Source organism: Oncorhynchus mykiss, chromosome 11, assembly GCF_057628025.1.
Source record: "Oncorhynchus mykiss isolate SJ-2025 chromosome 11, ASM5762802v1, whole genome shotgun sequence".
In the NCBI taxonomy this organism is placed as follows: Eukaryota; Metazoa; Chordata; class Actinopteri; order Salmoniformes; family Salmonidae; genus Oncorhynchus; species Oncorhynchus mykiss.
In genome coordinates, this window is record NC_143032.1 from 15,457,598 (window position 1) to 15,481,421 (window position 23,824).

Sequence of the window (23,824 nt, forward strand, 5' to 3'; positions counted from 1 at the left end):
GAGACTTCCCAAGGATCCTGGCTAGCACTAACCATAAGATCTAGACAATGACTCAACCAATGATCTGACAAATGCAACCCCCTCTCTGAACCAGTATCTGGGCAGAGGAGGAGACAATGAATGACTAGTCTCAAATCACCTCTTCGGTACCGCCAATAAAGTCCCTCATTACTACCACGTACATGTTGGCTGATCCAGCAGCAGTACACTAACCAATCATCAATCAACCTGTAATCATATTTAATGCAAGTAGATTAAGTAGACCATGTTAATAGAGACCAAGTAGACCATGTTAATAGAGATCAAGTAGACCATGTTAATAGAGATCAAGTAGGTTAAGTAGACCATATAGTGTATGTTTTTAGAGATCAAGTAGGTTAAGTAGACCATATAGTGTATGTTTTTAGAGATCAAGTAGGTTAAGTAGACCATATAGGGTATGTTTTTAGAGATCAAGTAGGTTAAGTAGACCATATAGGGTATGTTTTTAGAGATCAAGTAGACCATATAGGGTATGTTTTTAGAGATCAAGTAGGTTAAGTAGACCATATAGGGTATGTTTTTAGAGATCAAGTAGACCATATAGGGTATGTTTTTAAGAGACCCTATATGGTCTACTTGATCTCTAAAAACATACCCTATATGGTCTACTTGATATGTTTTTAGAGATCAAGTAGACCAAATAGGGTATGTTTTTAGAGATCAAGTAGACCATATAGGGTATGTTTTTAGAGAACTTTCCCAAAGAGGTGGATTTGGCACATGTACATTTTTATGTAGACTTTTTTGGGGATGTACATACCTGGTGTGACGGCAGTAAATGACGATAGTTACTCAGCGAAACATTTAGTGAGTAACTGATGTATTTTGACATAATGCTTGCATAGCTGTCTAATGGGAAAATGAATGGTAGCAAACTGGGCTAGAGATGAGACTAGTCATATTCATCGTCTCCTCCTCTGCCCAGATACTGGTTCACCTCTCTCTCTGTGTGTGCTCTCTCCCAGGGAGCGGATGTTCTGGAGTGCAGCTCGGAGCTGATCCACTCTGGGGAACTCACCCGGATTGTCCGGCAGAGCAACAAGACGCAGCAGCGCAGCTTCTTCCTGTTCGACCACCAGCTGGTGTTCTGTAAGAAGGACGTACTGCGCCGCGACCTGCTGCACTACCGTGGTCGCCTGGACATGGACAACACATCGGTGCTGCAGATGCCCGATGGCAGGGACCCCGAGCTGGGCATCTTGCTGAGGAACGCCTTGCGGCTCCGGAACAGCTCTACCCTGGAGACCCTGTGTTACCTCTGCTGCAGGAAACCCCAGGACAGACAGCGCTGGCTGCAGGCCTTCGCCAGGGAGAGACAGAGAGTACAGGAGGACCAGGAGATGGGTGAGAAGAAGGAGTAGGAAGGAGAGACTGATGAGGGAAGTGGAAAAGGATGGAGAGACTGATGAGGGAAGTGGAATGGGAAGGAGAGTGAGGGAAGTGGAAAAGGATGGAGAGAGAGAGGTGGAAAGGGATGGAGAGACTGATGAGGGAAGTGGAAAGGGATGGAGAGACCACCCCCCACACCCCCCAGGAGATGGGTGAGAAGGAGTAGGAAGGAGAGACTGATGGAAGTGGAAAAGGATGGAGAGACTGATGAGGGAAGTGGAAAGGGATGGAGAGACTGATGAGGGAAGTGGAAAGGGAAGGAGAGACTGAGGGAAGTGGAAAAGGATGGAGAGACAGAGGGAAGTGGAAAGGGATGGAGAGACTGATGTGGGAAGTGGAAAGGGGAGGAGAGACTGATGTGGGAAGTGGAAAGGGGAGGAGAGACTGAGGGAAGTGGAAAGGGATGGAGAGACTGAGGGAAGTGGAAAGGGATGGAGAGACTGAGGGAAGTGGAAAGGGATGGAGAGACTGATGAGGGAAGTGGAAAGGGATGGAGAGACTGAGGGAAGTGGAAAAGGATGGAGAGACTGATGGAAGTGGAAAAGGATGGAGATACTGAAGAGGAAAGGGGTGGCGACTAGATGGGGTGTTGATGGGAAAGGTGTTTCCCATGTCTCCTTCATGTAGCCTAACTCTTAAACACACATTCATGCACATTTTTTTTTGTATACTATCATGTTCAGCTATAATTAGTATGCTTTAACTGATTAAACACAAATACAAATACTGCCGTTCAAAAGTTTGGGGTCACTTAGAAATGTCCTTGTTTTTGAAAGAAAAGCACATTTTTTTGGTCCATTTCTAATGTTGTAAATGACTATTGTAGCTGGAAATGGCAGATTTTTATGGGATATCTACATAGGCGTACAGAGGCCCATTATCAGCAACCATCACTCCTGTGTTCCAATGGCATGTTGTGTTAGCTAATCCAAGTTTATCATTTTAAAAGGCGAATTGATCATTAGAAAACCCTTTTGCAAATATGTTAGTGTAGTGTGGTTCATTCTGCGTTGTGTACTTTTAATTACGACGCTGCCACAACTGGAGGTCTGCTAGTTGAATTATTTTTATTTGCCCTGCGCACGAAGAGACAACACACATTATGTTAACCCTTGGCACAGTCCTAGCTCTCAGGCACCTTGCTATGCTGAAGGTCATGCAAAAGAGAACAATAAGGGGGTACGGAAATACAGATAACCCGCGATGGGCCTAACCAAAATATACAAAACTTTTACAATCACATGTATGTACAATGTTGATATGAAAAAGTGTTTTTACACCAAAGAATAACATTAGCTATGCAGCTGTAATTAAATTTTAAAAAACACACTGAATGATTATTATTATCAAATTATTAACATCCCCCCCACCTTGACCTGGCCTATTTGAATTGGTCCTTGTGTGCAACTTGGTGCATAATCTAGGGGAAGAACATCACACTGCTACATTAGCACAGCTGAAAACTGTTGTTCTGCTTAAAGAAGCAATAAAACTGGCCTTTAGACTGATTGAGTATCTGTAGCATCAGAATTTGGGAGATTACAGGCTCAAACTGGCAAGAAACAAATAACCTTTTCTGAAACTCGTCACTTTTCTTGTTCTGAGAAATGAAGGCTAGAGAAATTGCCAAAACTCTGAAGATCTCGTACAACGCTGTATACTACTCCCTTCACAGAACAGCGCAAACTGGCTTAAACCAGAATAGAAAGGAGGTGGCCCCGGTGCACAACTGAGCAAGAGGAGAAGTACATTAGTATCTAGTTTGAGAAACCGACACCTCACAAGTCCTCAACTGGCAGCTTCATTAAATAGTACCTGCAAAACACCAGTCTCAACGTCAAGTGAAGAGGCGACTCCGGGATGCTGGCCTTCTAGGCAGAGTTGCAAAGAAAAAGCCATATCTCAGACTGGCCAATACAAATAAAAGATTAAGATGGGTAAAATAACACAGACACTGGACAGAGGAACTCTGCTTAGAAGGCCAGCATCCTGGAGTTGCCTCTTCACTGTTGATGTTGAGACTGGTGTTTTACGGGTACTATTTAAGGATACTGCCAGTTGAGGACTTGTGAAGTGTCTGTTTCTCAAACTAGACACTCCAATGTATTTGTCCTCTTGCTCAGTTGTGTACCGGGGCCTCCCACTTTCTATTCTGGTTAGAGCCCGTTTGCTGTTCTGTGAAGGGAGTAGTACAAAGCGTTGTACAAGATCTTCAGTTTCTTGGCAATTTCTTGCATGGAATCACTTTCATTTCTCAGAACCAGAATAGACTGACAAGTTTCAGAAGAAAGTTATTTGTTTCTGGCCATTTTGAGCCTGTAATTCAACCCACAAATACTGATGCTCCAGATACTCAACTAGTCTAAAGAAGGCCAGTTGTATTGCTTCTTTAATCATCACTACAGTTTTCAGCTGTGCTAACATAATTGCAAAAAGGGTTTTCTAATGATCAATTAGCCTTTTAAAATGATTAACTTGAATTAGCTAACACAACGTGCCATTGGAACACAGGAGTGATGGTTGCTGATAATGGGCCTCTGTACACCTATGTAGATATATCATTAGAAATCTGCCGTTTCCAGCGACAATAATAGTCATTTACAACATTCACAATGTCTACACTGTATTTCTGATCAATTTTATGTTATTTTAATGGACAAAAAATGTGCTTTTCTTTCAAAAACAAGGACATTTCTAAGTGACCCCAAACGTCTGAACGGTACTGTATATATTTTTTTCAGTTTTTTTTTGTGTGGTTAATTGGAAAGCTCTTGTTTTCAACCTCACCTGCAAACTGTTTTCTGTCACTTTTCTTCTTTGGTTTCGAATAAATAAAATCTAAAACCATTCCCGAGGAGAACATTTAAGTAAGTCCATGTTGAATGACATTGGGTTGACTGGTATTTTTTTTATTTCATGACAGGAATGAAGATCAGTGAAACGCAGAGAAAACAAGCCATCTTCAATGCAAGAAGATCCAAACAAGGGAAAATGAAGAGTAAGCAAGCAATCATACTTCTGTGTTCTTACAATTGCTGTGGTGTTGGATTTAGTGAAATACTCTTATTATTGCAAATAATGTTTAAAACATTGTTTATTCTCAGCCATAGGCTACTCTGGCTCTGTCCCGCCCCACCACCACCACCAACCCCTGCATCCAATTCACCAGCGCCATGTTACTGTGCCAACCAGTGTGCCTCAGCAGCAGGTGTTCACATTGGCCGAGCCCAAGCGAAAGCCCGCCCACCTGTGGTACACCTTCACCCGACATGCCTTGTTCAGGAAGTGAGGATCTCGCCCTGAGGACTCAGAGAAAACATAATTATGGACCTACATATTTCAGCATAGTATCTGTGCATGTACTACTTTGTGTTTTATCAATGTGTTTGTGTGCCTCTTAAAGTGTATGTATATTTTGTGGTCTTGTGTGCATTATGTCTGTTTGGTTTCTATTTGTGTCTATTCAAATCTGTGCCTGCAAATTGGGAGAGATTTCCCATAAGTGTTAATATGCTTACAGACGGACTCCCTCCATGTGCTGGTGTGGTAAAGATGCTGCTTTTTGTAGGTCTGAGGTTCCCAACCGCCCAACACAAACCTGTATTCATGTAATTATGACCATGATGTGCAGCACATTTTAGCTTTTCAATTAGGAGTTGCTACCTTGGTTTTAGTTCATTTCTCTGAGGCTAGTCCCTGTTGGAGTTGGACTGCTAGTGAAGGCACAAGTGGCTCTTCTGAGAGCTGAATGCCCAGAGGACAGTCGACACATGCATTTGCACATTCAGTAAACCTGTTAACACTGTTGTAAATAAACACTTACAAAAAGTACCAAATACAAGTAGTGTATTTCTCAATTGTATTGGTTGGTTGTGAGAAATGTATCTCTCAAAGATATGTAACAAATGCTGTAATCATATGAATTATATCATAGAATTCTGTCAACATGAATGAGGGTCGTCACTAGTTACCACAGCCACAAAGTTATAAACCCGCCTATGTCTACAATTTATCGTATACCTAACCTTAAATTAAGACCAAAAAGCAAATGTTAGGTTATATCGTAAAGAAAGTATATTAACAATGTATACTTTGTGGCTGTGGTAACTAGTGGGAACCCTGAAGGAGCCCCAGCTGTTTCCTCACCTGTGCGGTCGGATCTGGTTACATTCACCTGGCGGCTCAGGGTAGATAGCGAGACGCCCCACAGCAGCACGGTTTAACCAGTACACAGGGGTGCTGCTTTTTCCATCTTTATGTTTTACATCTTAGAGTGGAACAGTAGAAATGACCGATCTCACTCAGAAGCGAACGATCGGATGATATGAGAGGCGCGAAGTAATGTCCCTTTGTCGGTGTCATGGGGACAGAGCGCGAGCTGACGAGCGGAGATGACAGAGATGGCAATGCCGGAGACACTGCCAGTGTAAGTATAGCATATTATTGGAATATTATTACCTGCTGTTGGTGAATGGGAATAATTCGATTGTTTAATTAACAACCAAAACAAGTGACGAGTAAAACTGTAATTTTGTTGTCATATCACCGGAGAAGCCTATGAGTTGGAATGATTACGCACTTTTCGTCTCCATAAAATTAGCTTTAAGTACCTTAATAGAGAACGTAGGTTTTAGGCATACACTAAAATAAAAACGTGTACAGTGTGTGACTGACTATGTGACCACTTGGTTACAGCGACACCGTTCTTCTGAGGACACCCAAACCAGTGTCCACAGTAATGCCCAAGAGCCTTTGCTGTAGCCCTGCTTGAGATCTTTAGCCTATATTGACTATTGGTTGAGACTCAGGACCCGTTAGGGAAGACTATGTCAGGGTGGGAAATTGGACATGTGAATTGGGCCAAGTTGGAGGTAGTAATGTATTTCAGTTATAGTTTATTGAGTGGCATGAATACATCACACCAAAAGCTTGCTTTTATGGCTATTTTCAAACAAATTTCCTACAATTATTTGTGGTAATGATTTATCTTCACTACTTGGACAATTGATTTAATTATTAAATCTATGCAAATAAATGATATGAATTGATAGTTCAGCCCTTTGTTTTCTTTTATTCTGTAATAGGAATATTTTAACCATGTATTCAAGCTAATCAAATCAAAGTTTAGCGCTGTCCGTTTAAAACAACGAAGGGCGCGCCAATCTTTTAAAATAACCATCATCAAGATGTGTTACCTAATATTCCTACTCATCACATTATTATTATTATTATTATAAATAGTAGATTATCACTTCTCACAATGGTGCTCGTTTAGCAAAGGTAGATCAAAGCTGAGTCAATGTCTTGCAAGATCACACAACGATTAATTCGTACTTTATATAACAGAACCTAATAACATAGCAGGCCAATAACACCACTGTTACACTAAAAACACCTAATTTCTAATGAGATTTTAAGATGGTTAGCTGAAGCTGAATAGTCAAAAAAATATAGAATGCGCCAAAACCCAGAGCCACTATGCTGGATATATGGTTTAATTGAAACAAAATGCAAGAAATGCTAATAGTTAACATCATCCACTCTAATTGTCTCACGAAACAGTAACTCGGGGAGATGGAAATGCTGATTACCATGAAACTGATTGAGATCAATCAAAAGATTGGCATGGAGATGCAGTTTCACCGGTAAAACGTGAATATTTAGCATTCACAATTGCCAGTGATAATGGATAATGGGTATTAAAAATATAACATTTTCTTGAGGCTATATGTGTGGGCATAGGCAGACGCATTTTATGCAGATTTTGACTACATCTGTCCTTACAAACTTTGAGGGAATGGTGACGTCATATACATTTTTTTTGCGCTACACCACTGCAAGTAAGATCTATGGTAGGTCTGTTAGACAGGGGTGTCTGTGTGCTGCATGTGTTCCCCGCAAACTGCAACCATCACGTGCTCATTATGAACAGGGTTTCTTCTCCATTTACATTGTGTCATAGCCTACACTTGGATTAGCCTACACTGTAATTCATTAAACTGGATAATTTTACCGCACCAGCATTGCAATCCAATGCATACACGATTTATGGAATAAACGGAGATATATTGCGGGGCTGTGCTGCAGAAGGCTATAATCGGTCCACTAATACAGGACTGAAGGCCCAGTGTACTACTTTTGTACGATTTGTTTTTCTCGCGCTACAGACCGCTATATAGGACTAGTAAAGGCCCAGTGTACTATTTTTGTGAGGATTTATTTTTATTTTTTTAATTAATATACTTTTTTAAAATTCAGATTTTTCAGGGGTGCTGCAGCACTCCTACTTCCCGCGGCTATGGTCGTTTCCATGGAGAGAATCTACACCCCCATTTATCTCATGGTGGATTAAGTTCCACGCACAGGATGGGATGACGCCACATGAATAATGCAGAGCATGAGAGTTTTGGAGCCGATGGGGTTACTTGGCACCTCGCCAAGACCTGAGACAATACCGGTACCACCTTATGCAACCCGTTACATATGGTTTTTCCATGTGATCCAGCCTAAGGATGGATCAACATTTACATAATGAGTACCTGGAGGAAATGGGGAAGGGTCATGCTTTTTCAATTTCAGTCAAGGATGCTTTAGTCTTTTTTTTAAAATCTAGTCCAGGGAAGGGTCATGCAATTTGTAATTGATTGAATGTCTATATGTCTCAGTGTTTTAGTATTAGTTGCTTATTAGACTATACATCGATGGGTGCCTGATGCCGCACCTCATCTGACTCTCAGCTGGGCGCACAATGTCAAGTGTGCCTATAGGCTATTTAGTGTGGCCTCAATCAAATGATCCAAAGCCTATAGGTTATGAAGTGCATGCTCGGAGAAGTACGGAGCAAAGTTATATTTCTAAGAGAGCTGCTGGGATGGTGTAAATAAAACTAGGCTGCATTACACATAACAATGGATATTCCAACCCCGAGCCTTGGTCTGCTCTGCTCTTGCTGATCAAAAACTGTTTTGTGGGCTGCCTAACCAATGGCTGTGCTGTGTAGGCTTACAGGGGCAGTTCAGGATGAGATTCAAAGGCTCCTTCTGAATTTATTTTTGATTAAGTCTAGTCTAGAAAATGCATGCGGACTAGCTTTGCTACTACTATAATTGATTTTATTATAAACAATATGTTTCTTGCCTGTGATGTAGGCCTATTTATCAGAGTTATTGACCTCACAATAAACCAGATTTGAGTCATTTACTTTGGTGCTGAAACCTGAAGCAGCAGCTGTGGCACAATCAATCAGAAATGGACAGCTTGTGGTGCTGAAAGTAGTCAAATTCGACAGAGCATAATTCATTTGAACTGTCTTCATTTTAATTACACTTTACTAACAACAAGAGGGCTTTGTGTTGCAGCCTATTTCTTTCTATTTAAAACATATGGGTAGGCCTACCTGTTTGACAGATTCAATTAGGCTATAGGCTGCTATAGCCATAGATTTGTAGGTAACCAACATAATTAGAGCAGTAAAAATAAGTGTTAAGTCATTCCCGTGGTATACGGTCTGATATATTACGGCTGCCAGCCAATCAGCATTCAAGGCTCGACACACACAGTTGACAAAAAGTGATCTGTAACAGCCCTTTGGTCCGCAATGTTTTATGCTAGAAACAAGCTGGAAAATACCTGAAAATACGTTATTCTGATGCATATGGGGATGTCTTGGTTTCGTGTCTTTAATAATCAGAGAATTTGCTTATTTTTATTAGGATCCCCATTAGCTAACGCCATAACGTTAGCTAATCTTCCTGGGGTCCAACACCAGTTTAGTAAGACATTACAAACAATTACCAAATAGACAATACAGACAATTAAATTACCTGACAGGAAGAACATTTAACATTCAGTTGATGCTTTCTATTTCCTGTCCAGTCATATGGTCTATCGCATTAGATGTCTTCAAAAATTATTGAAGGTGGATTTAGTTTTTGCCTGAGTTTGGTTTAGAGTTCCATTCAGCTATGGCTCTATATAAAACTGTAGATTTAAGTCGATTTGTCCTTGGCTTGGGTTGTCCTAGATGCCCTGAACTTACCTGTCTGGTTTGGTGGTTATGCATGTTGCTATTATGTACTAACTGGCCTGAAAAATACTGTGTGTTTAAAAAAAATCTATACCATTCCTAAAGAAAATAGAAAATAGTAAAAAATAAAGAAAAATCCTTGAATGAGTAGGTGTTCTAAAACTTTTGACCAGTAGTGTGTGTTCTGACCATGATAAAGCTGTGTCCAACAAGACACCTATAGTAGTTTTTTTCACTTGCTCTACATACGTTCTATTCATCAACAAATTTAATTGGGGTCATCAACAAGCATATATCTTGAACCAAATACAATACATTTAGTTTTAGAAATGTTCAACATCAATTTGTTCATATCAACCCATTCAGACACCATTCTTTGTTCACTGCTCAGTACATCTGTTAGCTCATTACATTCTGATACTGCGCTATACATTGTAGAGTCATCTGCATACATTACCACTCTTGCTTTGTTCATTACTGAAGATAAATCATTAGTAAAGAGAGTAGAGAAGTGGGCCTAGGCAGCTTCCTTGAGGAACACCACAGTGTTTATATTTACTGTTTAAAAAGCTACCATTAAATAACACTTTTTGCCTTCTCCTGGATAGATAGCTTTCCATCCTGGATAGAGCTGCAGACTTAAAACCATAACATTTGAGTTTACCTAGTAACAGTTCATGATCATTTACATCAAAAGAAGCACTGAAATCTAGCAACACTGCACCAACTAACTTCCTGTCATCCATGCTCTTTAACCAATCATCTGTAATTTGTGTAAAGGCCGTACTCATAGAATGCCCTTCTTGTATGCATGCCGGAAACCTGTTATCAGATCATTATATGAGAAATAATCCTTGATTTGTACTGAAACAATTTTTTCCAATAATTTACTTAACACAGGCAGCAAGCTTATAGGATGACTATTAGAACCAGTGAATGCAGATATTTTTCCCTTAGGTAGTGGAATAACCTTTGACTTCTGGGCACACCCCATACATCAACCACTTATTAAAAATATGAGAGATTGGGGTAGATATGTGGGGTTGAGGCTGAGGTTGGATGAGGCTGAGCTACAACCTTCTATAGCCGAGGAGACAAAAAAATGGACTTTGCTTGGGACTGTACAATACATGTTTAAACCCAGATACCTTTTAGGGAAACACTGGTGACCTGTCGTTGGGTTAAGCCACAGAAGAATAACCAGCAGTTAAAACGTAAATGTTTCTGTGTCGGTAGTTCTATGCTGTCTAGGGTGGAAAAGTAGGCCTAATTTTTGAAAGTACTATGCTCAGATTCCTAATAATATCTCAGATTTAATTATTTGCAAACAGGGACAGTTTCGTTGCAAACAAGACACACTGATTTGTCATTGGAGAAATATGATAAGAAAGGCACGTAGGCCTATCTCTGTTCATTCTGCAATTTCGGTAATTTGTGTGTGGTATTAAAAAATATTCTGGTAATATGTAAAATGACGTAGAATTGCATGAAATGTTTTTTTTTTAATCTGACCTGCAAATACGATCATAGATTCACTCAATGTTTTTACTATAAAGGTCTCTCCACCCCTACTCTTGTCCACGGTGGTCTGCGAACCAACAACCTTCTGGCCTTGCAGCCCTGTGTGCTATCACAATTCTTTCGTTGCCATATAATGCTTACAGGACGAAGAACAGTTTCTAAAACTGCATATCTAAGGCTCTGGTCTGTACAATAATTGAGGGTAGACATGTTCTCTGCTATCGACTTTGTTTTAATTATTATTTGGGATATAGGGTAGGGTCACTTTTTAGTTTTGAGCGTTCATGGAGCGTTTAGGTCAAATATATTTAGCTGAAGGGAGGGCCATTCATTTGAGAGGGACGATTTTCTCAATGTAACCCTTGTTAGAAATAACGTTCACTCCCCTGCTACTTTCAGTAGTCGACTCCAGTTTTCCCTACACCGCCATTAACCACGGGTAAAAATGGAAATGGTTCTGAACATAGGCCATTTGACCAGTCCTTCCTTCCCCACCGTACCCATTGGTTTCCGACCCTCCAGTCCCCAAGAACAGTACTAGTCACAGTGCCTGTTTAGTACGCCTTCCGTGAGAAAAAAAGGTCATATCTATTTGATCGCCAAGTGTCAGGATGACCTAATTGGAGCCATGCCAATTTAATTTGAATATCTGTGTTGTATCATCAACAGAGCACAGACTGTTTAATATATGCAGTATGTACGTAGAGTTGAAGTCGGGAGTTTACATACACCTTACCCAAATGCATTTAAACTCAGTTTTTCACAATTCCTGACATTTAATCCTAGTAAAAAGTCCCTGTCTTAGGTCAGTTAGGATCACCACTTTATATGAAGAATGTGAAATGTCAGAATAATAGTAGAGAGAGTGATTTATTTCAGCTTTTATTTATTTCATCACATTCCCAGTGGGTCAGAAGTTTACATACACTCAATTAGTATTTGGTAGCATTGCCTTTAAATTGTTTAACAATTGTTGGAAAAATGACTTGTGTCATGCACTAAGTAGATGGCCTAACCGACTTGCCAAAACTATAGTTTGTTAACAAGAAATTTGTGGAGTGGTTGAAAAACGAGTTTTAATGACTCCAACCTAAGTGTATGTAAACCTCCGACTTCAACTGTATGTACACTGTTGCTTATCAAACACAGATATCATGGCAACAAACGACGCCATGATATCTGCAAATAAAGTGTCACTGTAAGTGTAATTAAACACCATTTGTTACCATGACATCTGTGGTTGATAAGCAACAGTGTACATACAGTGCCTTGCGAAAGTATTCGGCCCCCTTGAACTTTGCGACCTTTTGCCACATTTCAGGCTTCAAACATAGATATAAAACTGTATTTTTTTGTGAAGAATCAACAACAAGTGGGACACAATCATGAAGTGGAACGACATTTATTGGATATTTCAAACTTCTTTAACAAATCAAAAACTGAAAAATTGGGCGTGCAAAATTATTCAGCCCCCTTAAGTTAATACTTTGTAGCGCCACCTTTTGCTGCGATTACAGCTGTAAGTCGCTTGGGGTATGTCTCTATCAGTTTTGCACATCGAGAGACTGACATTTTTTCCAATTCCTCCTTGCAAAACAGCTCGAGCTCAGTGAGGTTGGATGGAGAGCATTTGTGAACAGCAGTTTTCAGTTCTTTCCACAGATTCTCGATTGGATTCAGGTCTGGACTTTGACTTGGCCATTCTAACACCTGGATATGTTTATTTTTGAACCATTCCATTGTAGATTTTGCTTTATGTTTTGGATCATTGTCTTGTTGGAAGACAAATCTCCATCCCAGTCTCAGGTCTTTTGCAGACTCCATCAGGTTCTTCCAGAATGGTCCTGTATTTGGCTCCATCCATCTTCCCATCAATTTTAACCATCTTCCCTGTCCCTGCTGAAGAAAAGCAGGCCCAAACCATGATGCTGCCACCACCATGTTTGACAGTGGGGATGGTGTGTTCAGCTGTGTTGCTTTTACGCCAAACATAACGTTTTGCATTGTTGCCAAAAAGTTCAATTTTGGTTTCATCTGACCAGAGCACCTTCTTCCACATGTTTGGTGTGTCTCCCAGGTGGCTTGTGGCAAACTTTAAACTACACTTTTTATGGATATCTTTAAGAAATGGCTTTCTTCTTGCCACTCTTCCATAAAGGCCAGATTTGTGCAATATACGACTGATTGTTGTCCTATGGACAGAGTCTCCCACCTCAGCTGTAGATCTCTGCAGTTCATCCAGAGTGATCATGGGCCTCTTGGCTGCATCTCTGATCAGTCTTCTCCTTGTATGAGCTGAAAGTTTAGAGGGACGGCCAGGTCTTGGTAGATTTGCAGTGGTCTGATACTCCTTCCATTTCAATATTATCACTTGCACAGTGCTCCTTGGGATGTTTAAAGCTTGGGAAATCTTTTTGTATCCAAATCCGGCTTTAAACTTCTTCACAACAGTATCTCGGACCTGCCTGGTGTGTTCCTTGTTCTTCATGATGCTCTCTGCGCTTTTGACGGACCTCTGAGACTATCACAGTGCAGGTGCATTTATACGGAGACTTGATTACACACAGGTGGATTGTATTTATCATCATTAGTCATTTACGTCAACATTGGATCATTCAGAGATCCTCACTGAACTTCTGGAGAGAGTTTGCTGCACTGAAAGTAAAGGGGCTGAATAATTTTGCACGCCCAATTTTTCAGTTTTTGATTTGTTAAAAAAGTTTGAAATATCCAATAAATGTCGTTCCACTTCATGATTGTGTCCCACTTGTTGTTGATTCTTCACAAAAAAATACAGTTTTATATCTTTATGTTTGAAGCCTGAAATGTGGCAAAAGGTCGCAAAGTTCAAGGGGGCCGAATAATTTCGCAAGGAACTGTACATACTGCGTATATTAAACAGTCTGCGCTCTGTTGATGATACGATTGAGAGTGTTGGTGACTTACAGTATACTGGCCCACAAAGACAGTGGCACTTTATGCCCTATTTGTTCTGCTGTCTTGCAGTGTGGGGAGATGCTGCTACGTGTTGATGTGCTGTATGATCTCCAGGTTAAGGATGTGACTGTGGAGGTGGCCACGGTTGACCACACCCTCCAGAGGCTGTGTACGAGGTACAACGGCCGCAGCAGAGCCAGACGTATGTCACGCATCAGGACCCAGCTGCCCAGGAAGAGCTGGGCACCTCTGTGGAACCTCCAGAACCTGACCATCCTCATCACCGTGGTTGTGTTTGTGGTCGTGGTCATCGTGTGGTCACTGCTCTGGGTCTTCATATGTGAGTTAACTTACATGGAGACACAAACGCAATGTCTTTCTCACATGTACACACAAACATTTTAGTTATCTAAATCTTCTAGAATAGTTCCTTACATTGTATATTTATTCCCAGTTCGCAGGGAGAGCAACAGCGGAGTGTATTTTGCCGGAATGTTCCGTGTTGCCAACGTAGATTTCATCCCCGAGTACCGCCAGGCAGAGTCCCATGAGTTTGTTTCCATGGCAAACAAGATACAGCACGTGGTGAGTGTGAGACGATTTACTGTTTTCTGCAGTGGTCAAATACACTGAGCAAACACACACCCTAAGCTTGGAGCTCTATATCTATAGCGTAGAAATAAAAGTCCTTCATTATGTTCATGGTTACTAAAAGTATCCCCCCCACAGGTGAGCAGTGTGTACAGAATGTCCTCAGTGTCCAAACTCTACAAACTCACCACCATATCAGACCTCAGGTACACTGTGAATCAGTCAGTGATTGGTTGAATAAGATGTTATAGTGCTTGGTTGGAACAAACCCCTGTACACACATACATCTTCTCACAGTGATAACAAGGGTGGTCTGCTGGTGCATTTCTGGATGGTGTTTGTTGTGCCGAGACTGAAGACCCCAGCCGTGTGTGAGGAGTGTGTAGGAGCTATCCTCAGAGACTCAGTCCTCACCAGCCTGAGGAACAGGTCTTCTGTAGGGTACCTACTGGGCCTGCCCGTAGACATAGATTCCATACTCGTTAATGGTGAGTGTGTGTGTGTGTGTGTGTGTGTGTGTAGGTTTGTGTGATCTCTATATATCCTTTGTTGATGTTCTTTTTGATCTCCTCAGCTGCTCTACGATCAGATTATACATCAATTGCAGCGGGTGAGTTAACTCAATTCATCTGTTTTATTGCCACATTATGTTGAGTATCTTCCTACTTACTAGCATGGCTGTGGTAGAGTAAGAGTACAAGCCAAAGCTCTCGTCTCTCTCTCTCTGTGCTACAGGCTCTCAGTGTGTGGACAAGCTGTATGCCAGCCTGCCAGGCTCCAGTGTTCCCCTAAACGTCTACTCGTCATGGGGAGGTCTGAGCTGCTACGTCAAGCTGACGTCTACCCCTGGCTCTCTGATCCGCCTCACCATTACCTCCCTGCACATTGAGCCCAGCGACTGTGTCAGTGATGCCCTCACCATGTACGACGCCCTGCTGCCCATGAGGGGGCGTACTCTCTACAGGTGAGTCAGTGTGACTCTGGATGGATCTACGGATGAAGTTGAATAGACAGACAGACTGACAGAACCCCCGACCGAACAGTCTAACTCTGCCCTTACCCTGCAGGGTGTGTGAGCCCGTGTCCCAGTCCCTGTCTCTGGTCTCCACGTCCAACGTCATGCTGCTGTCCCTCAGGATGACCCAGGGCAACAAGCACTTCAGAGGACATTTCCAGGCCATCGCTGAGGAACGTAAGACAGATTCTCTTTTTTATTTTTATTTTTTTTTATTTCACCTTTATTTAACCAGGTAGGCTAGTTGAGAACAAGTTCTCATTTGCAACTGCGACCTGGCCAAGATAAGGCATAGCAGTGTGAACAGACAACACAGAGTTACACATGGAGTAAACAATTAGCAAGTCAATAACACAGTAGAAAAAAGGGGAGTCTATATATACATTGTGTGCAAAAGGCATGAGAAGGTAGGCAAATAATTACAATTATGCAGATTAACACTGGAGTGATAAATGATCAGATGGTTATGTACAGGTAGAGATATTGGTGTGCAAAAGAGCAGAAAAATAAAAATAAATAAATAAAAACAGTATGGGGATGAAAATGGGTGGGCTATTTACCAATAGACTATGTACAGCTGCAGCGATCGGTTAGCTGCTCAGATAGCAGATGTTTGAAGTTGGTGAGGGAGATAAAAGTCTCCAACTTCAGCGATTTTTGCAATTCGTTCCAGTCACTGACAATAATACTATACTACTGACAGACTGGTATTTTATCTCGTTGCTGTGCGTCTCCCTACCAGAGCGTGACTGTTGCAGGAATTAAATTGCTCTATGTTTTAACACCCAATTATAATTAGACAGTGTCAATTCATAAGGATTTGTAAGACCCTTATTTTATAGTAATGGACAGAGCCCAGTCTTAAAGTCAAACAGCAGATTTTATTCACGAGAGTACTACTCCTTACACATTTTACCACAGGTTATAAACTTAAAATGACGTCATTAGTTCCAGTACCAACCCGTGCCATCTCCGTTCTAATACAAAGGCTGCATGGTTCTCACATCGTCTCTTCCTATTAAGATAATATACGACCGAGCCAAGGACATGCTTCTGAAGATAAGCCTTCTGGTGATATAGTTCATTCATTTCTACCAAGGAACAGACAGTCATTGTTCTAATTCTTGATTATATTTACACACATTATATTCAGTACTAGGATTAAAAAGAAAATTCATACATATACAGTAACATAATAGTATTCTGATTAGTCCGTTCTGATTGAAATGTATACATAATTGGTCATCATTGATAAAAATTCCCTTAACAGTGACTTACGTAGAGATCCAGGCAGAGCCAGATTTCTCTGGTCAGATCACCAGTCCCTTCTACCCCAGCCTAATGCCTCCTCAGTGCTCCTGCATATGGAGGTTTCAGGTATTTAAGTCTATTTGGCTCACATTCACCCCACTGACTAATATTGATGAAATGTCAACAGACGTCATGTGTTGTTGTCCACAGACCCCCCACATTGCTCTGGGAGTGGCTCTGAAGTTCCAGAATTATGTGCTGAAGCTGAAGGACATAGCGGCCTGTGAGCACGGCTGGTGGAAGGTCAAGGAGATCATGTAAGAGTGTGTGTGACTGTCTGTTTTAACCTCAAATCTAAATCAAATCAAACTTTTTGTCACATGCCCCGAATACAACAGGTGTAGACCTTACCGTGAAATGCTTACTTACAAGCCCCTAACCAACAATTCAGTTCAAGAAAGAGTTAAGAAAAATATTTACCAAATAAAATAAAGTAAAGAATTATAAAAAGTAACATAATTAAATAGCAATAACAAGGCTGTGTACAGGGGGTCCTGAGTCAACGTACAGGGGTAGAGGTTAGTCGAGATCATTTGTAGATGTAGGTAGGGGTAAAATGACTGTGTATGTTGTGTTCCATATCCAGAACCGATGGACAGATTGATTTCCAGATTGGTTTGTTATTTGATTGATTGTGTTCTGATGTCCATAGATACTGTGGAAGCTACATAGGCCACACCACAGTGTTCCGTATCCCTGACCACACCGCTGAGGTGGAGTTTCGCAGCAGCTCCCGGAGCTCTGACCAACCCTTCCAGGCCGAATCTAGTAGCTTCAACATCAGCCAACGTAACAACTTCATGAGGACCTTTTTCTCTGTCTTGCTTCCTTCTCTCACTACTTCCTTACCCATCACCTTCACTGAATCTGCATCTTGTTCATTTATATATTCATTTTGATTTCACTACCATAGTCCTGAGACAGTAGAAGAACCACACTGCTCACTCACCTCTCTTCTACTCTACACCCTGTCTCCCCCTTCCTGTCTCCCCCTTCCCCTCTCCCCCTTCCCCTCTCCGCTGTCTCCCCCTTCCCCTCTCCGCTGTCTCCCCCAGCGTGTGCAGAGGGCCATTTCCTGTGCTCCACAGGGCTGTGTGTGGAGAAGACCCAACGCTGTGACGGCCTGGACGACTGTCAGGACGAGAGTGATGAGGTCTTCTGCGGTATGTAAACAGGAATTAACAACAGCATCATACATGCTAGAACTTCAGTATTGACATCATCAAAAATGTTGTTAAGAACTGATATATTCCTTTAAATTGATATTTTCCTGTTCAGCAAGGCCTAGTAAGAACTGTGGAGGCTCCAGTCCTCTTCACCCACTGTACATCTGCAACGGAGAGAGAGACTGCAATGACGGCAGGGACGAAACCAACTGCACTCTGGGTAGAAAGGAATCCTATCCTGTTTTTATATGTGTGTACACTATATATACAAAAGTATGTGGACATCCCTTCAAATTAGTGCATTTGGATATTTCTGCCACAACCGTTGCTGACAGGTGTATAAAATTGAGCACAAGGCCATAACATTTTCATAGACAAACATTGGCAGTAGAATGGCCTTACTAAAGAGCTCAGTGGCTTTCAACGTGGCACTGTCATAGGATGCCACCTTTCCAACAAGTCAATTAGTCAAATATCTGCTCTGCTAGAGCTTCTCCAATCAACTGTAAATTATGTTATTGTGAAGTGGAAACGTCTAGGAGCAACAATGGATTAGTTGCAAAGTGGTAGGCCACACAAGCTCACAAAACTTTGCAACACTCTACCGAGTTCCAAACTGCCTCTGGAAGCAATGTCAGCACAATAACTGTTCGTCGGGAGCTTCATGAAGTGGGTTTCCATGGTCGAGTAGCCGCACACAAGCCTAAGATCACCAATGGCAATGCCTAGCGTCGGCTGGAGTGGTATAAAGCTCGCCACCATTGGACTATGGAGCAGTGGAAAGATGTCCTCTGGAGTGATGAATCACATTTCAGCATCTGGCAGTCCGACAGACAAATCTGGGTTTAGCGGATGCCAGGAGAATGCTACCTGCCTGAATGTATAGTGCCAACTGTAAAGTTTGGTGGAGGAGGAATAATGGTCTGGGGCTGTTTTTCATGGTTCGGGCTAGGTCCCTTAGTTCCAATGAAGGGAAATCTTAACGCTACAGCATACAATGACATTCTTGACGATTCTGTGCTTCCAACTTTGTGGCAAGGTAGGTAGACTAGTGGTTCGAGCGTTGGGCCAGTAACCAAAAGGTTGCTGGATCGAATCCCCGAGTTGTACCACTGACTAAAAGTTTGGTGAAGACCCTTTCCTGTTTCAGCCTCCGTGCACAAAGTGAGGACCTCAACCCCATCGAACACCTTTGGGATGAATTGGAACGCCTACTGCGAGCCAGGACTATTCGCCCAACATCAGTGGCCGACCTCAGGAATGCTCATGGTTAAATGGAAGCAAGTCCCTGCGGAAATTTTCCAACATCTAGTGGAAATCCTTCCCAGAAGGCTGTTATAGCAGCAATTAATATTAATTCCCATGATTTTGGAATGAGATGTTTGACGAGCAGGTGTTCACATACTTTTGGTCATGTAGTGTATGAGAAAAAATAAGACTGCTCTTGCTAGTATCACTGCTCTTTAATAAGCTTTACGGTATGTATGTCTCTGTCCATATATGTGTGTGTACCACTAATCTGCCATTATGGATGAGTATACTGAGTGTGTGTTCCCTGGTGCTGTACAGAGACGAGCTGCTCTGACCTCAGGTACAGGTGTAACAGTGGGTCCTGCATCCTGAAGAAGAACGCCAGGTGTGATGGAGTCACCGACTGCTCAGACCACAGTGACGAGAGGGACTGTGGTGAGTCCTCAACCGGAACGCAACCACAACATAACCATTCATTTGGTTCATCTCAACCACAACGTGAACATATTCCATTTATGGCAACTAAACTTCAATATAAAAACACACAAACAAATGATCCAACCTTGTGTCTCAACCACTTTAATCACTACCATTTATCTACAGTTTCAATCAGTCTAGCCAGACCCAAAGAATCCCCACGTGGCTTTGTGTGAGCCTTCCTCTGATTATGTGTATTTACTATGCTGCAGTTATTTAGTGGGGTACTGTAGCTGCTTCCCTGTAGCTCTGTTCTGCCCCCACTGTAATGGCTCTCTGTGTTTGCTGGTAATATGCTGTGATTGGAGCGGCCGAGGCTTTGATCACACACCTCATAGAGCGATCGTTTTTAATCAGGCTGCGGCAGACCAATTTGTCATAGAAGTGACTCAGCACACGTGTACCGTACTTTACTACACACAGACAAACAGTTACTTTACACACACACACACACACCAACGTACATTTATATACACACACACACACACACACAGGACAGAGATATTCATACAAAACACACAAAAACACAATGTACACATAAGAGACCTGCATGTGTACACACACACACACACACACACTTTCCAAAGTTTTATTAACGATCTGCATCACAGCCTGTGGCCGGTCCTCTACTGTGAAGAAAGTAGACTCGACCTCGGGTCTTCGGGTGGTCGGTGGAATCAATGCCCTGGAGGGGGAGTGGCCATGGCAGGTCAGCTTGCACTTCTCTGGCTACCTGTACTGTGGAGCCTCTGTCCTCTCTTCTGATTGGCTCATCTCAGCAGCACACTGCTTCAGCAGGGACAGGTGTGTATGCAGTCTACAGACTGACTGACCACATTACGATCCTGTTATAACTACTGTACTGAATAGAAGTGGACCAGGTACACACTGATACCAGATTGACCCCAGCCCAACATCATCATCTACATGCAACTTTTCTCTGGCAATGACAGTAATGAACAAAATTAGCTTTTCACTTCATTGAATACAGTTTATTTACATGATCCCTGTTCAGCCATAACCTTCGACCTCTAACCACTTTCTCTTGACGCTCCCCAGGCTGTCAGACCCACGCCAGTGGAGTGCCCATCTGGGTATGCTGTACCAGGGTAGTGCCAGGCACGTGGCAGAGATCCAGCGCATCGTTGTGCACGAGTACTACAACAGGCTGACCTTTGACTATGACATCGCCCTGCTGCAGCTGAGGAGCCCCTGGCCTCCCTCCCTCAGCTTCCTCATCCAGCCCGTGTGTCTGCCGGCCACCTCACAGACCCTCACACATGCACACCGCTGCTGGGTCACAGGATGGGGGTACCGCTCTGAGGAGGGTGAGAGACAGAACCATGGATATACAGAGTTTGGTGTACAAGAATCTCACATACAGAGATAATGTTCCCTTCTATCCTCAGATAAGACCCTTCCCACAGTGTTACAGAAGGCAGAGGTTTCTGTCCTGGATCAGAGTGAGTGTAAGAGGAGGTACGGCCCCGTCTCCCCCCGCATGCTGTGTGCCGGAGTCCCCTCTGGACAGCGGGACGCCTGCAGGGTGAGTGGCCCACAACCACCCTCAGACTTAGTGTGCTCCTATTCCCCTATGCCCTTTACATTAAGTGTACCATTTATCCCTCTTTCTTAGTATGTCCTTATCGTCTATTGCCCTTATCCCCTTTACCCATAGGCCCTAATCCTTACCCTTACTGTGCCCTTTTCGCCCTCCCCAGGGGGACTCAGGGGGTCCTCTGTCGTGCTGGGCCCCAGGCTCAGAGGGGCGATGGTTCCTCACAGGAATCGTGAGTTGGGGGGCGGGGTGCGGCAGACCCAACCTACCAGGCGTCTACACCCGTGTCAACAAGTTCACCACCTGGATCCAGAACCACATTGTTACCTGAGTCAATTTCAACACCCTTTATTTCATAGTCCTATTTCAACTGGTATTTACTACGAAATTACAATGTGTACTTTCTGGTGTCTACTTCTATGAATCCCATATAAAATGTAATTACTATCTATACCATCTATATCATCTTCGAAAATACAAGGTAATGAGTGGACAGTATGTAAAGCTGTTACAGGAATGAAGATCAGGAGAGATTGACACAAGTTAGACGCAGCACTGGTCCCCTTCAGCCAATCAACCCTAACCACAAACATACAGTGTAAAAAAATAGATATGTGTTTGGTTGACCCAAATGTTGCATTAGATCTAGCTGAAAGCCACACCCCTAATAAGCCAAGCCTCCTGAAAATAGCATAAAAAATACCCAGCTGCTAAATCAACCCAGCATGAGAGTATAAAATACCAAATTGATGGTTAAATTAACCCATGTTTGAGTAATCCCAACAACCCAACTTGTGTTATTCACGCAACCCAGCTGTCTGGGTCAAAGTAACCCAGCGTGTGTTCTGTCCAACCCAGCGCCTGGTTACCAAATTGGGTTGTTTTTAACCTAGATATTTTTAGAACCTCCAAATCTCTCTGTCTCTGTATGTCTAGCTCTATACTGGCTCTAGCCTAGGCTGCCTGCACTATCATTTAGGTACTATGTGCATTCCTGGTAATACACTTGAGTCCCCTGTGGAACTGCTCGTACGTAAAGCATCCTCTATTCAGGCTGTGAAGGCGTCATTTTCCTCCTTAACTACCTTTAACTGCCTGTTCAGGGGCAGAACGACAGATTTGTATCTTGTCAGCTCAGGGTTTTGAACTTGCAACCTTCCGGTTACTAGTCCAACGATCTAATCACTAGTCTACCCTGCCGCCCCTTTAATGACGAGAAGGCAGAGAAAACAGGGGAAATATGCATACTTTCGTCATGAAACAATTTTCCACCACTTTCCACCATTTTAGCATTTTCTGACAATTTAGGATGTTGCACATCCATGGCTGAAACTGCTGCCTGGGCTACACTGGCTCAGCTATATACTGTACTCTATGTAACAGTAACTGATATGTTGTTGAGTCATCACTTTAACAATAAACATTCCATGAAAAAACTGCTTCTCGGAGACTAAATTTCCCACTTAATGTCGAGTACGCTATTTGTCATTTATTAGGCTACAACTTTGTAACTCATAAATCCTTATAGGGGTACTAAGGGACAGTTCAAAATATACTGGGTTGGGGGGGCTGGTCCAAAATAGGGGAGGGTTGTCTAGCTTACTTTTTGGTTTTGAGGAAGGATGTGATTTATTTTTATTCCTTCCTGTTTATAAGCTCAAACAGGAAGTACCAGTGATGCACGGAAGTGGTCGAACGAAGCAGACGCGAGGCTACAAGACTGTTTTGCAGGTACAGACTGGGATATGTTCCGGGATTCATTCGATAACATTGAGGAGTTTACCACAACAGTCACAGGCTTCATCAATAAGTGCATAGATGATGTCGTCCCCACAGTGACTGTAAGAACATATCCAATGACATGGACGCACACAAGATGTTCCGCTACAAACATGCAAAAGGACAGTATAGGAGGAAGGTGGAATCCTATGACACTGGCTTCGACACTCGTTGTATATGGCAGGGCTTGCAGACGATACCAGATTACAAAGGGAAACCCAGCCATGAGTTGCCCAGCAATAAAGAACTCCCAAACGAGCTAAATGCCTTTTATGCTCTCTTTGAGGAATATAGCACTCTGCCTTGTGTGAAAGCCAGTGTTTTTCCAGATTACTCTGTGGTCTCGCTCTCCGTGGCCGATGTGAGCAAAGTGTTTAACCTGTTATGGCTGCAATCCCGATACCGGGATCGATATGACAACTACAAGTGAAAATAGAGGGCGCCAAAATTCAAACCACAGAAATCTCATAATTACAATTCCTAAAACATACATGTGTCTTATCATTTTAAATCTATTTTCGTTGTTAATCCCACCAAAGTGTCCGGTTTCAAATAGGCTTTTCAGCGAAAGCACTACAAGCGATTATGTTAGGTCTCCACCAAACCACAATAAGCACAGCCATTTTCCAGCAAAATATAGCATTCAGAAAAAACAGAAATAAAAATAAAATTAATCACTAACCTTGAATTATCTTCATCAGATGACACTCATAGGACTTCATGTTACACAATACATGCATGTTTTGTTTGATAAAGTTCAT

The 23,824-nt window shown here is 42.3% G+C and overlaps 2 protein-coding genes across 5 annotated transcripts in view; both read left to right on the forward strand.

Moving 5' to 3' along the window:
• The window catches only part of spata13 (spermatogenesis associated 13), a 37,607-nt gene extending 32,347 nt beyond the window's left edge, over positions 1 to 5,260 (forward strand). For all 4 annotated transcript variants that reach the window (XM_090189515.1, XM_090189516.1, XM_090189517.1 and 1 more), the window contains 3 exons: positions 1,008 to 1,386; positions 4,355 to 4,429; positions 4,536 to 5,260. In XM_090189515.1, coding sequence (XP_090045641.1) covers positions 1,008 to 1,386; positions 4,355 to 4,429; positions 4,536 to 4,720 — 639 coding nt within the window. In that variant the 3' untranslated portion in view covers positions 4,721 to 5,260. The remainder of the gene's footprint in view (positions 1 to 1,007; positions 1,387 to 4,354; positions 4,430 to 4,535) is intronic.
• Positions 5,261 to 5,721: 461 nt separating this feature from the next.
• Positions 5,722 to 21,706, forward strand: tmprss7 (transmembrane serine protease 7). Its single transcript, XM_036934985.2, has 18 exons — positions 5,722 to 5,857; positions 14,030 to 14,255; positions 14,370 to 14,500; positions 14,645 to 14,712; positions 14,804 to 14,994; positions 15,081 to 15,116; positions 15,242 to 15,470; positions 15,574 to 15,698; positions 16,792 to 16,898; positions 16,983 to 17,089; positions 17,485 to 17,621; positions 17,888 to 17,995; positions 18,111 to 18,218; positions 19,568 to 19,684; positions 20,338 to 20,530; positions 20,786 to 21,054; positions 21,136 to 21,272; positions 21,448 to 21,706. Exons 1-18 carry the CDS (start codon positions 5,792 to 5,794, stop codon positions 21,613 to 21,615), a joined length of 2,523 nt encoding a protein of 840 aa, XP_036790880.2. The 5' UTR covers positions 5,722 to 5,791; the 3' UTR covers positions 21,616 to 21,706.
• The last annotated feature ends 2,118 nt before the right edge of the window (positions 21,707 to 23,824 follow it).

Excerpts from the sequence above, each read along its gene's own strand:
- tmprss7 (XM_036934985.2), top strand. The coding sequence starts at position 5,792 with ATGGGGACAGAGCGCGAGCTGACGAGCGGAGATGACAGAGATGGCAAT. Across the intron at positions 5,858-14,029 it reads ATGCCGGAGACACTGCCAGT|GTTAAGGATGTGACTGTGGA; the intron begins GTAAGTATAGCA and ends TATGATCTCCAG. Across the intron at positions 15,699-16,791 it reads CCAGGCCATCGCTGAGGAAC|TGACTTACGTAGAGATCCAG; the intron begins GTAAGACAGATT and ends TTCCCTTAACAG.